At 40.2% G+C, this 16,993-nt stretch overlaps 1 protein-coding gene across 2 annotated transcripts in view; it reads left to right on the top strand.

Annotated features, from left to right (window-relative positions):
* Nucleotides 1–16,993, top strand: part of LOC141127989 (uncharacterized) — a 65,579-nt gene that overhangs the window by 33,875 nt on the left and 14,711 nt on the right. Inside the window, exons 8-10 of one of the 2 annotated variants that reach the window (XM_073614985.1) lie at nt 3,775–3,827; nt 5,247–5,322; nt 12,968–14,742. In XM_073614985.1, the coding sequence (XP_073471086.1) occupies nt 3,775–3,827; nt 5,247–5,322; nt 12,968–14,742 (1,904 nt within the window). Of the gene's footprint in view, nt 1–3,774; nt 3,828–5,246; nt 5,323–12,967; nt 15,097–16,993 lie in introns of those variants that run through there. The other variant, XM_073614983.1, reaches the window with a different exon arrangement.

The raw sequence follows: 16,993 nt of genomic DNA, 5'->3' as shown, positions 1-16,993 counted from the left end.
TCCTTCTCCAATCGGTAGGGGAAAGAAGATTGGCCTTAAAGTGGAGTTCTGCTTAAAAATAAATAAATAAAAGTCAGCAGCTACAAATACTGCAGCTGCTGACTTTTAATAATCAGACACTTACCTGTCCCAGGGTCTAGCGATGCGGAGGAACGAAGCCCCGTTCGTCTCCCACTCCGTTTGGCGGCGCCGGCATTGTAACTGTGGGCACCCGCCGTGGCTTCACAGCCAGGCACCCACTGCGCAAGCACGAGCCGCACAATCATCTGGGGCCTGTCACGTGTCCCAGATGATTGCCTAGAAGGTGGGGGGAGAGCTGATCTCTCTTCCTGCGCCAAGGGAAGTGATGTCAGGAGCCCAGGCGCTGAAGGAGGCAGATTACGAGGGACCCCATAGAAACAACATAGAAACGGGCATTAAAGAGGCGAGTTAAAGCGGGGGTCCACCTATCTATCGTTTTTTGTTTTTTGTTTTTTGTTTTTTTTTTTTTTTTTTGTTCATTCACAAACTTTTCTTCTCAGCATTACATACTCACATATTGTGTGTAATATGTCCGCCTGTGTCAGATTTCGTCGGAAAGAATAACTTATATTATTCACTGCAGGTGGTTTCCATCTTCATTGTGGGCATTTGAAGCCCACAAGCATTTATTTCCTGGATGTGGTGAATGCTGTGCTCCCAGCATTCACCGCTCGTTCCCGCACATGCTCAGTGGCATCCTGGGAAGCCTGAGACTAGCTCCCAGGAGTTTGGGAGAGGCTAGAAACACGCCTACTCCCACGGGAGGAGAACCAGGAAGTGCAAAGAAGAATAGAAAAATAAAAGGTAATTACGGCGATTTAAATTTTTTTAAATGGCATGTCAGCATCTAGGCAAGGAAGAGAATACATACAGATATTGTTCAAAATTTGGGTGGAACCCCGCTTTAAAAAAAACATTTTCTCCAAATGTTTTTTTTTTTTGTTTTTTTTGGGTGGAACTCCACTTTAACCACCTTTAAGAAAATATGAAGGGGGGTTTTGGGACTTTAAATGAGGCACAATTAAGTGCCTCCATCCCGATAATTGGTATATACAAAAAAGGGAGTTGGGACTTTAAATGAAGCGCTTGGGTAGTGGAGATAAAATAGTACCATATTTAAATTGCATTATGAAATGTTTATTGGTTATAATAAATAACAGACAATAAAAAGAGTATTCATTTCATATACAGTAAAAAATATAATCATTTCATATATGTATAGGAAGTATGCACATAGCATGAACATGCAGACACATGCCTGGTACCGATCGGTGCATCCACATGGTATATGTGTATTTACTGAATAAAGTAGTTGAAGAGAACAGATAGTATAAATGAATAGAATTCCTTATAGGATGTAGCTGGGACATCAAAAACAAAGCTCAACGCGTTTTGTGGGTATTTCCCCACTCATCAGGAGCTGATGTAACAAAAATTCCTAAAAGATACATATAAAAATAAAATGAACCATATTGTCCATATATGAGTGAAAAATATATATATAAATAGATGGACATTTAATGTATACAAATGGTTGAACCAAACGCACTCACCAACTCGGACAGCAAGTGCGGTGCGTGGCGATGGGCGTAGGGCGGGCCAGAAACATAACCTCTCCACGGGAGCCGAGGCGGCATGAATATAGATACAACTACAGGCAGGGTGAAGAAGGGCAAAATGGAGCAGAGTGTGTTCAAAAGCAGGAGTATGTTATGGTGGGAGCAGACGTATCTGGGAACAAAATATTATAGGTATATATATATATAATTTGCAGTAGTATTTTGCAAATAGCAGTAGTCAGATATGAATAGTGAACCCAGTGAACTCCAAAAGGGAAATAGTGTGAATAATAAATGAATAGATGAGTATTTAAGAGGTCTATATATTACAAGTGAGTGACAATGGAAATAAAAATGTAGAGTGGCCAAGAAGAGATAAGAAGTGGTGACAATTAGTGCAAAAAAAGGGGGTGACAAGAAGAGGTAAGATCACCAAAGAAAGGGACACCTGGACCCAGAAGAAGCAGCCGAATCAATAGAGAAAAGGGAGGAAAGAAAACTAATTGTCACCACTTCTTGGCTACTGCCCCATTTATAGTCCCGACGTACGTGTTTTACGTCACCGCGTTCAGAACGATCGGATTTTCCGACAACTTTGTGTGACTGTGTGTATGCAAGACAAGTTTGAGCCATGGATTTTGTTATCGGAATGTCCGATCAATGTTCGACCGTGTGTACAGGGCATTAGAGCTCATGCATACAGGACATTTTTTTTACAGCTGCTGTTAGGGGCGTTTGACGTTTTTTTTTAACTGCCTCTAAAAGCCCCTTACATATTGGCCTATGCATCCATGCACACTTAAACTGTCAGAGGCCTTTGAAGGCATAAGCGTTTAGGGGCAATAGAAAAATATGACAGCCTGTGCTTCCAGGAGCAGTAAAAACAAGCTTTTTTTTTTTTTTTTTTTTTTTTTTTTTTTTTTTTTTTTTTTTTTTTTTAGGCATTTTTACATTTATAGAGTGTTTTTAATGAAAAAATACACAATAATGCTAATGTAAAATGTAAAAACGTGGCTAAACTCGAAAAAAAATTGCATTTTTTTTTTTTTTTTTTGTTTTTTTTTTTTTTTTAGCGCTGCTGTAGCCCTGGCATTTTTAAAACGTCCTGTGTGCGTGAGCCCTAATGAATATGGGATTCAGTAGTCATATTTATTTATTTTTTTGTTAGGGGGAGGCTAAAGAAGATTTCCAGGCATGGTGTATTTTTACATAGTCCAGATTGGACCAATGTAACTATGTATATACCATACTCGGCCAGTGAAAAACCTATATGGAAAGTGTTCTCTGATTTGACAAGGGGAAGAGGCGGGAGAGTAAGATCACGCTCTCCACCTTGTCCAATCTGAGAGCGCTTTGCTTTCATTCAAAGTATTCTATGAATGGTGCCTGTGCTGAGCAGATGACCTCCTGCTTTCACAATGCATCAGACCACCCGTTCAGCACTGGACCTGGAAGCAAGTGGAGATCACTGGAGTAGTGGTGTCTACTACAATAGTTTCCAGGAGAATCTATACATATGTAAAACTATGTATAATATATCCAGGTATGTCATACACATAGCTACGTTGGTCCAAGCTGCCCCAGTGTAACTATGGGAAAATTGACCATGCCTGGCATTAATCGTTAAAGCACTCTACTGCCAGTGATCATGGGTCTACCTATAATGTGCAAACATACACAGCATGAAAGACTTGACCTGCCAAAGCGATTGCACTGCAGATTGGGGCTGGGGAAAAAATCGATTTAAATCTTGAATCGAGTTGAGAGGTCAAATCGATTCAAAATTTAAGCAAATCGATTTATTTATTTTCCACCAGGCAGGCAGGAGTTTTTAGGGGAGGCCGCGGTTTCGGCCTAGTACACGATGCCGGACGCCGCGGACTAGGCCAAAGCCGCGGCCTCGCCTAAAAACTCCTGCCCGCAGCTCCTCAGGACCGGCGCGGTGTCCAAAAAAAAACTCGATTTGAATCGTGAATTGAGTTGTTTTTTTAAAAAAATCGCAATTTTTTTTTTTTTTTTGAGAAAATCGCCCAGCTCTACTGCAGATATAAAAATTTCACACTGTCATCATTGTTGGACATGTTCAATGATGCAAAAAATACAAAATGTTTATACTGCTGTCAAGACCTTTTAATGCACAATGTAAGAAATGGAACCTGTTTATTTAGAAATAAATATTTTCTTTTATTCTCAGAAGAGGTATCTGAAAATAAAGACTCTGATCCAACTTGGCTTGAACATTACAAGGTGAATATAATTGTTTTGTATTCAAGCTGCTCCATTTTCCTGACCTGCTATTCCTTCTATTTCCCTATTTCCCTATTTGCCTTTCATCCGTTATGATAGCACTTCAACAGCATGGACTTGGATGCTTTTGCAGGCGTGCCTGTACTTTATACTTGACAGTAGTTTTGTTGAGATATCTTCCTTCATTTTAAAATCCTGGATTGTGGTAATGTATGTTGATAATTTCCTGTTGCCAATAGTAATCTATCACCATAACCACACTGGGGGTAATTTACTAAGACTTTGAGCAGCCAGAATCTAGAGCAGCTGTGCATGATAACCAATCCGCTTCTGGCCGTTATTGTTTCAAATCTTAAAGCCCCGTTCAATAAAAAAAACTGGCCGACATTCGTATGTAAGGCAGCCAGCCAAGCATGCTGAAAAACCAGCAGCCAATCGGCTCCCAATCAGTGCTCTCAGCCAATAGCTGAGGGCGCTAACCAAAGTGTTTTTTTTGGAGGGGGGGGCAGCGCGTCCCCCTGTCAGAACACAATAGCTCGGTGGGGGAGATCGCTGCAATAACGTCGGCTTGTTAGTACAGTGGCTCCGACCTGCGCTGTCAGTTTTTTCTTTGTTTTGTTTTTTTGTTTTGTTTTTTTGTTCAAGTCACTGGCTTGAACAAAAAAATTTAAAAAAAAACAATTAGTGTGTACCAGGCTTAACTGAACTAGCTGAGGTTAAAAGATGATTGGCAGATCTGTCAGACTCCATCTGCTCCAATTTTAGTGAATTCCCCACACTGCTTGTACATTAGCCCCAAGATATTATATGCACATAGTGCTGCAAGCAAAATATGAAATCTAATTACCAAATTAAATTGGCAGAAGCATGGTTAAGCTATGTATTTGAAAACTTAAACAGCAAAAGGTACCTCTAAACAATGTAAGCCACACTTGGATGATTGTTTCACTTTATGAAACTGTATTGTCCATAGACATGTCCTCTGTGACTAAGCCCTATACCAGGGTGAAATGCATAAGGAGAGAAACACCTGTGTAAATACATTGGGTTGTTTATGGATAATAAAGTCTTATGAGGTAGAACAGTCAATGGAGTGCAGCCTATGTTTTTTGTGGCTTATTCTTGGAGGCCAGAGCACCCAAAGCTGGTCCTGTTTACAGCACAGTAAGCCAGAGAACTTTATGAAATAGGCAATATTGATTTGCTTTAGGTTGAGAACAAATTTCAAGCTTCTGTGCTACCTTTTTTTTCCTTCATTTTTATTTTACGTCACATTTTACAGCACTGAAATTATTTTAAAATAGGTCTTAAAAAATCAGGCAATTTTTCTGTCTGGATTGCTATGTAAACGTTTTGTTTCAATTGCAAGATATTTATATATATATTTTTTTGTTTGTTTTTTGTTTTTTTGTTTTCTAGCCTAGCTATGCAACAGGAAATCTATCCCCATCCATCACATTTTCTGCAGGGAACAAAGAAACTAGCTTACCAGATGGTATAAAAATATTTTTCTTTTCTGTTTTGTTTTTGGATGCTCCTCAACAAACATCAATTTTGTTATCTTTAATGTAAAGTTTATACACACACATGTTTGTACATTCAGGTATTATATTTATTATGCTAAGGCCCCTTTCACACTTGTGCGACTTGTCCTGCAACTTGGGACTGTGAAGTCGCATAACAAATCGTACTCCCATGATTTTCAATGAGTACCATTCATATCTATGACTTCAGAGTAGTCCCTGCACTACTTTGGTATGACTTTGAGGTGCCTTGAGGTCCCCAGACCTCAACATTACACAGGCATTGCTTCAAGTTGTTGCAAAATCGCACGACTTTCAGGTCACACAAGTGTGACAGGGGCCTAACTGTTTGGTAGCTGACCTTAATTTGCTGTCAGCAGGTATGTTTTTTTATTTTTTTCTAATGTACCCCTGTAGTGCCTTCTGGAGCCCTTTGAAATTTGCATTTTCAAAATAAGAATAATTACACCACACACCTGCATCGGTCTGTCAGTGTTGCGTACTTGATCTTGGTCTGGCTGGAGGAGGGAGATGGTTGGCGTGGCTGTGCAGATGCCAAATTTAAGAATGTGTTTTTGTGAAAATACTTTAGGGAGGCTGGAAAGCCACAAGTTACGAAATGTGCCATCTGATACAGCTTAAGTTTATTTGTTTAGCTTTTCCACAAGTTTTTTAGTTGTTTTAGTAGTGCTCTACACAACATCAATATGTGTGTGTGAGACATTTATAGGAAATAGGCATTTATTAACAATTTGGTAGGATGTTTTCCATGCTTTCTAATTGATAGGTCATATCTCTAAATTTTATGTCCTTTTAGCACTTAAGTCCATTCCATTAAATTATTTCTAATTAATGGGCTTAAAATCTGTGTACCATTTTTTTTTTTTTTTTTTTTTTTTTTTTTTTTTTTTATGTGCTGTAACATAATAAGAATGTTTTTATTGAATTTTAGTTTTGTTAAGTTTTATAATCTTTAAATTTGTTTTATGGGTTTTTTTTTCTTTTTTTACTTCTGTAAATTATTATCTTTATTTTACAACTATATGTTACATGGCACATCCACTAAGACACAACATTGCCTACATGGCTGTAAAGTTAATTATAACAGTTCACATCTATTCTAGGTAGAGGGTGAGGTGAGGTGCGGTGTGTACTCCTCCTGAGTTATTTTGTAGACTGTGCTAATGTCTTGGTATTCAGGTTTTTTTTTTTTTTCTTTGTGCATACAGTTGTAGAAAAAGTCTTCATAAAGGATAATTTCTCTGTTATTTCCTGCTAAAATAAGCCAGCAGTTGAACCTCTGTCACCTACACTTGCATCAACATACTTGCCAGCATTGGTATGAATGCTTGATCCAAGCATGTAGGTTTAGGCACCTGACTAACTACACTTGCAAACTGCAGGTTTTCAGTTTTAATCTGCAGGGCTGCAGCTAATGGTTTATAATCAATTCATTGGCCGATTATAGTTCTGATTTAATAGGATAAAACCCCCAAAAAAGTGTGGTGTGCAATTTAGTTAATACAGTGCATCCGGAAAGTATTCACATCACTTCACTTTTTCCACATTTTGTTATGTTACTGCCTTATTCCAAAATGGATTAAATTAATGTTTTTCTCAAAATTCTGCAAACAATACTCCATAATGACAATGTGAAAAAAGTTTGTTTGAAATCTTTGTAAATTTGTTAAAAAAATAAAAAAACGTAATGTACATAAGTATTCACAGCCTTTGCTCAATACTTTTTTGAAGCACCTTTGGCACCAATTACAGCCTCAAGTCTTGAGTATGATGCCACAAGTGTGGCACACCTATTTTTGGGCAGTTTGTCCCATTTTTCTTTGCAGGACCTCTCAAGCTCCATCAGGTTGGGTGTGGAGCGTCGGTGCACAGCCATTTTCAGATATCTCCAATGATGTTAAATTGGGTTCAAGTCTGGGCTCTGGTTTTGCCACTCAAGGACATTTTACAGAGTTGTCCCGTAGCCACTCCTTTGTTATCTTGGCTGTGTGCTTAGGGTTGTTGTCCTGTTTGAAGATGAACCTTTGCCCCATTTTGAGATCTAGAGTGCTCTGGAGCAGGTTTTCATCAAGGATGTCTCTGTACGTTGCTGCATTCATCTTTCCCTCGATCCTGACTAGTCTCCCAGTTACTGCCGCTGAAAAAAATCCCCACAGCATGATGCTACCACCACCATGCTTCACTGTAGGGATGGTATTGGCCAGGTGATCAGCAGTGCCGTTTTCTCCAGACATGACGCTTGCCATTAAGGCCAAAGAGTTCAATCTTTGTTTCATCAGACCAGAGAATTCTGTTAATCGTTTCCATTGCTTTTTATTAAGTATTTCAAATAAGTAGAAAAGCCAACTAGAAAACGTGGTTAAAATAGTCGGATAACAGTCTCCAAATACATTCATACTTATAATAGTACAGTAACCAAATTCAAGACAGTATCCAGTAATCCTAAGGTCAGCTGTAGTGCAATACGTTTAGCTTCAAGAGATAACTGTATAACCCAAAGAGAAACCCTTCAAGTAGCCTCTCCATTAGAAGTTTAGCTATGGAAATGTATATGGCTACATCATCAGATATTACCATGGCGTATACCTGACCTCCCCCATCCAGGACAAAGGAGGGGCAGATCCCCCTCCCCCGACGGAGGAGACACTTTTAGTGTGCTTGCTAGAACGTATTTTCTCCGACGACACCCTATTCTACACTGGTCAGCTTATGTACAAGGTAGTGCATTCGATGGAGAAAAACGACAAAAGATAAGCATACAGAGATAAAAAGAAGTGGAAAAACAAGGCAGAGAAAAAGTAAAGAGAAGCAGTGCACCCTCTGCTGTCAGGTTTTGGCCCCTCTCAACAGGAGTCCGAAAGATGTTTTATCCAGAGATACCAGATTTTTTTGAAGAAGGTCAATCTGTCATGTAGAATCGCCGACAAACGTTCATTTATCATGATCCATGTCAGCTTAGCCTTCAAAAGATCAAACTGGATCATGGAAGATTTCCAGGATCTCGCAATTGAGATTCTGGCTGCTGTGAAAATTAAACTAAATTAACTGCTTCATGTGTCCCAGTTTCCCCTCCACCGGCCTTCCCAGTAGGGCCTGTTGTGGAGCTTTATTTAGATTCACCTGGGTAAGGAAATAAATGAAATTGTACGTGCGGATACAGAACTGCTTGACTTTCGGACAAGTGCACCATGGAGAATTTTGTTTCTCGTGGTCTGAGTCCTTCAGGTACCGCTTGACAAACTCCAGGTGGGCTGTCATGTGCCTTTTACTGAGGAGTGGCTTCCGTCTGGCCACTCTACCATACAGCCTGATTGGTGGAGAGCTGCAGAGATGGTGGTTCTTCTGGAAGATTCTCCTCTCTCCACAGAGAGATGCTGGAGCTCTGTCAGAGTGACCATCAGGTTATGGTCACCTCCCTGACTAAGACCTTCCACCCCCCATCGCTCAGTTTGGCCGGGCGGCCCACTCTAGGAAGAGTCCTGGTGGTTCCAAACTCCCGGATGGAGGAGGCCACTGTGCTCATTGGGACCTTCAATTCTGCTGAAATTTTTCTGTACCCTTCCCCAGATCTGTGCCTTGATACAATCCTGTTTCAGAGGTCTACAGACAATTTCTTGGACTTCGTGGCTTGGTTTGTGCTCTGACATGCACTGTTAACTGTTGGACCTTATATACAGTAGACCGATGCCTTTCCAAATCATGTCCAATCAACTGAATCTACCACAGATGAACTCCAATCAAGTTGTATAAACCTCTCAAGGAGGATCAGTGGAAACAGGATGCACCTGAGATTCAATTTTGAGTGTGACAAAGGCTGCGAAAACTTGCGTACATGTGATTTGTTTCGTTTGTTTTTTTTTTTTTCATTTTTAATAGATTTGCAAAAATTTCAAACAACTTCTTTCACATTTCCATTATGGGGTATTATTTGTAGAATTTTGAGGAAAGTAATGAATTTAATCAATTTTGGAATAAGGCTGTAACATAATGTGGAAAAAGTGAAGCGCTGTGAATACTGGATAAAAAAATTATTCTTGATTATCTTTATGCAGTGGTAAATATAAATAACCAGCTATATGGCTAGGGAACAATATCTAATCCACTGTTAAAATAACTAAATATATATATATATATATAGTATACTTATAGAGGTTGAATCTGGTATATATCATCAGACTTATTTTCTGTTTTTCCTTTAAAAAAAAATGTAAAACACGGGTTTTCAGACAGGACTGTAATTTTATTATTCTATTTTAAAGCGGTACTAAAGGCTGAGACTTTTTTGCATGGGTATAATCATTTTAAATATAATGCAGAAAACTGGTAAACTTTTGTACTTTTAAAGGTAATTGTAAAACCTTAATTTACCTCCAGTCTACCAGCCGCCAGCTTCTCTAGGTTCAGATGCTTATCTTCCCTTTAGAGCCCTTACAGTGATTTGTAAACGTTGGATTTAAAAAAAAAAAAAATAACAAACATGTTATATTTACCTGCTCTGTGCAATGGTTTTGCACAGCAAATCACAGATTGTCTTCTGGGGTCCCTCCTTGCTCCTCCTGTCTTCAGAGTGACCCCCTTATCAAGCCACTTGCTATGGGGACATTAGTGCGGGCTCAGTCCCTAGCCACACTGTGTGCTTCTTTTGACACACAGTGTGGTTTGGCTCCACATCCACTCCCTCACAGGCTGTGATTGACAGCAGCAGGAGCCAATGGCTCCCGCTGCTGCATTTGTGTCCTGTGAGAAGGGAGGTAGAGAGCAGCACCGGATTAAGATCAGGATCGGGTAAGTATAAAAGGGGGGGGTGCATTAAAGATGTAGCGCTACCCCCATAAGCCACTAGATATATTGCCTGAATCTTCTCCTATTCCAACTCCTGCAGCCAGGCACACAGTATTTTCTTCCACAGCCAGGTGCTCTCTTCAGCTCATTTCTTCAATACTCGGTCTAGGAGTTTTGGTTGTTTTTGGTATTTTATTGTAGAACTTGGATAGGGAAGGGATTGTAGTGGAATGCTCCCAAATTAAACTAGTTACAAGGAGGATAGCTTCTTTAAAGTAGAAGCCCAGCTTGGGCTCGTTTGGGCTTGGGCTTCTCCTATGGATCACAGGAGTGCAATACGTTTTGCACTTCTGTGACCCGTTTTCAGCAGAGAGTGGTCTGAAGTCCGCTCTCTGCTGACGTCACATAGATCAGTCCAGGCACCGCGTCATCCCGACTCTGGAAGTCTGGATCCGCCAGGTGCCTGGACTGATGGCTGTCTCAGCCTCTCAGCGAGCTGCTGAAACGGCCACTCCCCACCCTTCCACAGCACAACGCTCCAGTGAGCGTGGAGGAGCAGAGCAGCTGATTGACAGTCAGCAGCTCTCGGCTCAGGGAGCCGAGAGAACCGAGGTATCGGCAGTGTTTGATGGCTCGGTTCTAAGTGCAGAGACACCGGGGGACAGATGCTGCATCCACCTAGGTAAGTATAATGGGGGAAGAAACCCCAAACTAAATTTCGACTTTAACTGAACTGTGGAATTACTGCATGATGCACTGTACATTCTTGAGCAAGTCCTTTGCAGGAATAATTGATGGTTGCTCTTCAGGATACTAGCCAGTATCTCCTTTCTGCTATACCCAGTAGCTGACTTTCTTAGAGGTAGCATAAAGAACCAGGCCCCAAGACCTATACAGTCCGTACTCACAAGGCCTCTGGACCGAATGGTAGCCTCCTTCCAAACCTCCAGCAGCACCCTTTAGTGATCCCAGACAGATCTTTTAGGGGATGGCTCCTCCTTTGTCAGCTCTTCAGAACACTATGGTTGGTACTCTAACTTCCAGGCCTCCCACCTGAGGCTGCATGGCAACAGGAGCTGAGGGCACAGCACCCCCTCCTCAGCTGGACTCCTCTCTCCAGGAAAAGAAACACTTCATGTGTGCTCACTGAATATAAATAACACTCCCAGCATGCATAGGGGCTCCTATACTTGTAATTGGCTGAGATGGCATCCTTATTCATGCTGCTGGTTTGCATGATTCACTATTATTCATCCAGTACTTTCCAAATTTGCTTGAATACAGAGGAGCCAATACTGACACAGCAGCACTAGAAACACACAGGACTTCCTAGCTAAGCAATTGACTTTTCTGTTAAGCAGGAAAGCTGCTATGTTTTTTACCTCACAGCCTCCTGTTAAGCAGGGTACCACAATATATAACCTACCTACACCCTAGCAACCTACCTAGGAGGGTGCTACAAAGTAAAAAACCTTCTCACTTTAGAATCACTTTTAAATCTCTTCCTTCTCCTGCTCAGGATTACATATCCAATGAGTCATTGCTTCTCACACATTCATAAGTTCCCAGGCACTTACTGACATGTATGGATGATGTACTGGGCTGTATGTGTGTTGTACTGTGTATAGTGGTGTGTAAACAAATAATGCATTCTGTATGCGGACCAACTAATCAATAATAAAGAATAGTTGTCAGCAATTATAATCGATTATAACAATTGTTATGTCGGTTGCCGTATATACTCGAGTATAAGTCGAGATTTTCAGCCTTTTTTTTTAGGCTGAAAGTGCCCCCTTCGACTTATACTCGAGTCACCGCCGTCTGCCTACATGATCAGCGTGTCATGCAGGCAGACAGCGGCCAGCGTGTGATAATACAGTTCAGAGGCTATTTCAGCTTAGGCTGAACACTCCATTTCCCAGCAGTCAGTGTACAGCCTATCACGGACATTCTCTCATCCTCATCCGTGGTATGAGAATGAGAGAATGTCCGTGATAGGCTGACTGCTGAGTGTTCTGCCTATCACAGACGAGGAGGCGTGGCTTTTGTACAGTGGAATGGCCGCCGGCTGGTATTATCACACGCTGATTGGAGGATGGAGATCGCCACACGGAGGTTGCACGGGACACAGGTAGGCTGCACAGGGACACAGGACAGATGCACATGTACATGACACATGTAGGCTGCACAGGACACAGGGAGGCATGCAGCTGCAGATGGGCTTTGTTGACCCTCTTTTTCCACTTACAGTAGCTGCTGCATTTTTCACCCTCGTCTTATACTCGGGTCAGTACGTTTTTTCCAGTTTTTTGTGGTAAATTAGGGGCCTCGACTTATACTCGAGTATATACGGTAGTTGTTTCAGCTCTAATAATCTATTTAGTGCATATAGACTTAAAATAATGGTTTGTATTTATCATGCCTTATGATGCCTCCTTCATAAAGCAGCTCATCTGGGGAGCCAGCATTGAATCCTACAGGTTTACACTTGTTTTGAACAAATATGAAGATCTCTTTGCTCCTCCTTTTAGTTACATGGCTAAGAGCATTTTGTACTGTCAAATCTGCTTTTCTCCAAATTCATGGGAAATTAAAAGTAGCATTAATAGCAGTGGCATCTCAAGGTAGCATGAAGTAGCACACAATGGTCAGAAGCATCTCTGAAGGGATCCAGTCTTGACCATGGAAGCATCTCAAATAGATCTCAACTGGAAGCTGACCATTTGTAGCTAATCTGTGAGGAATGTATAATGTACTGTATATCATTGTCAAGTTAAGGGAATGTCCAAAACATTTTTTTGTTTGTTTTTACAGGCCACACCCAAACTTTGATGCCATATACTGGTTCAAATATTGGCAACAAAACATTTTATGTCTCTCCACTACATTGCTCAGTACCAATGCAGATAAAGTCCTTTGTTAGGAGACAAAATAAGGATTGTTCTTTTGAAGACACTAGAGAATTTTCCTATATTGACTACCAAGCAGATGAGAGTAGGCTCCAACATTGCAGGGAAACCGCCTACTGTGATTCAGGAAACTCCAGTCTTGCTCACTATTATCCAGATATGGTGGAATGTATCAGACGGTTATGGGAAATGCCGTGGAAAAAGCGTGCAGCTGACAACATTGTCCAGTACTATAAACGACATGTTTGGAATGCTAAGAAATTGTTATCCACACAACAAAGATATTACAGACCTTTTAACTCTAGACGTATGCGCTTTCATTCGCACAGGGAATGTGAAACTATTAAGGGATGTTTTAGGTACAAGAACGCAGTGTGTCACAGTAAGCATTTTAAAAAATCTGATTTTATGGAGTCTGTACACAGTCCCGGAAATGAGACTTTTACTATAAATTCCAATAAGGACCGTGGTTCCATAATCTTGGACAATTGTTTTACCAAACAAAACAAAGTGGATACTCATGAGATTGGCTTTTGCATGAAAGAGCAAAAGGGGCAGCTTTCTGTCTCAAACTGTAGTCCAGTCAGAAGAAATATTTGTTCAAGGTTTCCTTTAGTTCAAAGCCCAAAGAAGGCGTGTAGTATTGATGATAGAACCATAATTTTAGACAAAACTTTCACTTGCCAAAATAAAATGGAAACCGATGATGCAAATTCTTCCATTTACCGCAGCAATATTAGCAAGCTTTCAGAAGTGACAGATGTGCTTTCCGAAAGTTTATTTTCTGCATTCCCTGTATTGCAGAGCCCCAGAAAAAATATTGTCACATTAGGCTCTAGTATGGAAAGTAAGGCTACAACACCATGCAAATCTTTTATCAAGCAGAACCAAGTGGAAAGCTATATGGCAGACTCTTTCTACATTAAAGAACAGAATAAGCAGGCCTTTATGTACCGTAAACGACCAGAAACTCATGATGTGAATTCTTCTTTCCAAAACAACATTAAACGGATTTCACAAGTGGCAGGCACCCCACCTAGAGCAAGTCCTGGAAAACACAATGTCATGTTAAAGTGTGGAACGGATCTCAATAACACATCTTTGGACAACACTTTTACCTACCAAAATGCTGTGGAAGTCAAATCCTATTTTAAAGAGCAAGATAAACATCCTTTGCAAACAAGTGCTATTAGAAAAACATTTTTCTCTGCATTACCTTTAATACACAGCCCAAATATCAATACCAAATCATTTTCCAGCTTGAATAATACAATTGTAAACTTAAACAAGACGATCAATTACCAGGAAGGTTTGAAAACTGAAGTGGCTGCTTCTTGCAATCGGGAACTTACTAGACCATTTTTGAAGCTGGATAATCCTCTACGTAGACGCAATTTATTTTCTAATTTACCTGTAGCTGACGACCTAAGAGAAAAGAAAATACCAAATATGATGTTTGAAGACATATACAAAATCGAAAATCTAAATGGTTCTCATCCAAATGTCCGAGTCCAATCATCTGATATGGTATGGTCCCTTGTTAATTCACCAGGATCTCGGAGATCCAAAAGGAGAGCAAATAGCAACTTATTATTCTCTACATTTAAGAGGCAAAAAAGTGCAGATGAAACTTTTATAAAAAGTATAACCAATACGGATTCTCTTCCAAAACCAAGTCCTGTAAGTTACCCTCTATATTTTTTGAGATCTTTCACATGTGTACTTATGTATGTCTGACAACTACAGATCTCATATATGTGAACTGATGAAATAAGAGCATGGTTAGCGTTCATCACAACCAACAAGGAAGAAAGCTTGACTTAAAAAAAAAAAAAAAAAAGTCCTGATTCACACTAGTGCAAATTCAGATGCGTCCTGAGTTGCACAGAATTGCATGACAATGGAAATCACATTATTTTCAACAACGCCTGTTTACATCAATGCAGAGCAGCGTTATTTTGGTGCGATACCAGCATGATTCTGGCCCCATAGAATATGCTAACCACACCCAAGTTGCATCACATAATCAAACTGAAAGGCAGATCAAAATCTGACCACAGCAGTGTGAACCTAGTGCACCAAAATGTTATAAATTACAAAACCACATGGTTTTGGACTTCTATGGACTGAATACATACATACTATACAATAATCATAAAATTAACAAATCAATAAAGACCTTCAGACCTCCACCCCTTTAAAAAGGCTGCTTTATTTAAACTATAATAAAAAGTTACCATGGTATGTTATAATCATTGCCCAGTACCAAAATTACCATTTCAAAGGCACACTAATAATATTTTTCTTAATCATCTTCAAACAACTGCCATAGTTCTAGCACGTGTGGTTATCAATACATATATTGTCAAATAAAGCTATAACTTTAGGTAGTGTTCCAGAACTTTCACCCCTAAATCACGACCTTTCCTACCCTAACATGGGTACTGAAGGATGTAATGTGAACCATACCTACATGAAGATATTAAACCCACAGTGTAATAAATATCCCAGGCTTTTAGGGCCCAACGCTATGGCTTCAAAAAGTTGTAGCGTGTCATATACTTCATGTAGTGTCATATACTGTATAAATATAGCAATCTTTACCTGGTACATTACCTGGTTGAAGGATAAGTTCACCATTTGTAACACATTCCATGTTACACCAATATTTAACCACTTCAGCCCCGGAAGGATTTACCCCCTTCCTGACCAGAGCACTTTTTACAAATTGGCACTGCGTCGCTTTAACTGCTAATTGCGCGGTCATGCAATGCTGTAACCAAACGAAATTTGCGTCCTTTTCTTCCCACAAATAGAGCTTTCTTTTGATGGTATTTGATCACCTCTGCCGTTTTTATTTTTTGCGCTATACACGGAAAAAGACCGAAAATTTTTAAAAAAAATGATATTTTCTACTTTTTGTTCTAAAAAAAATCCAATAAACTCAATTTTAGTCATACATTTAGGCCAAAATGTATTTGGCCACATGTCTTTGGTAAAAAAAATGTCAATAAGTGTATATTTATTGGTTTGCGCAAAAGTTATAGCGCCTACAATCTAGGGTACATTTTCTGGAATTTACACAGCCTTTAATTTATGACTGCCTATGTCGTTTCTTGAGGTGCTAAAATGGCAGGGCAGTACAAAACCCCCACAAATGACCCCATTTTGGAAAGTAGACACCCCAAGGAAATTGCTGATAGGCATGTTGAGCCCATTGAATATTCATTTTTTTTGTCCCAAGTGATTGAATAATGACAAAAAAAAAAAAAAATTACAAAAAGTTGTCACTAAATGATATATTGCTCACACAGGCCATGGGCATATGTGGAATTGCACCCCAAAATACATTTAGCTGCTTCTCCTGAGTATGGGGATACCACATGTGTGGGACTTTTTGGGAGCCTAGCCGCATACGGGGCCCCGAAAACCAATCACCGCCTTCAGGATTTCTAAGGGCGTACATTTTTGATTTTACTCCTCACTACCTATCACAGTTTTGAAGGCCATAAAATGCCCAGATGGCACAAACCCCCCCCAAATGACCCCATTTTGGAAAGTAGACACCCCAAGCTATTTGCTGAGAGGCATGTTGAGTCCATGGAATATTTTATATTTTGACACAAGTTGCGGGAAAGTGACTATTTATTTATTTTTTTTTTTTTTGCACAAAGTTGTCACTAAATGATATATTGCTCACACAGGTCATGGGCATATGTGGAATTGCACCCCAAAATACATTCTGCTGCTTCTCCTGAGTATGGGGATACCACATGTGTGGGACTTTTTAGGAGCCTAGCCACGTACGGGACCCCGAAAACCAATCACCGCCTTCAGGATTTCTAAGGGTGTACATTTTTGATTTCACTCTTCACTGCCTATCACAGTTTCGGAGGCCATGGAATGCCCAGGTGGCACAAACCCCCCCCAA

The sequence above is a fragment of the Aquarana catesbeiana genome, linkage group LG02, assembly GCF_042186555.1.
Source record: "Aquarana catesbeiana isolate 2022-GZ linkage group LG02, ASM4218655v1, whole genome shotgun sequence".
Classification (NCBI taxonomy): Eukaryota; Metazoa; Chordata; class Amphibia; order Anura; family Ranidae; genus Aquarana; species Aquarana catesbeiana.
Note: the sequence above shows the minus strand (reverse complement) of the source record. Positions and strands in the feature narration are given on the sequence as shown.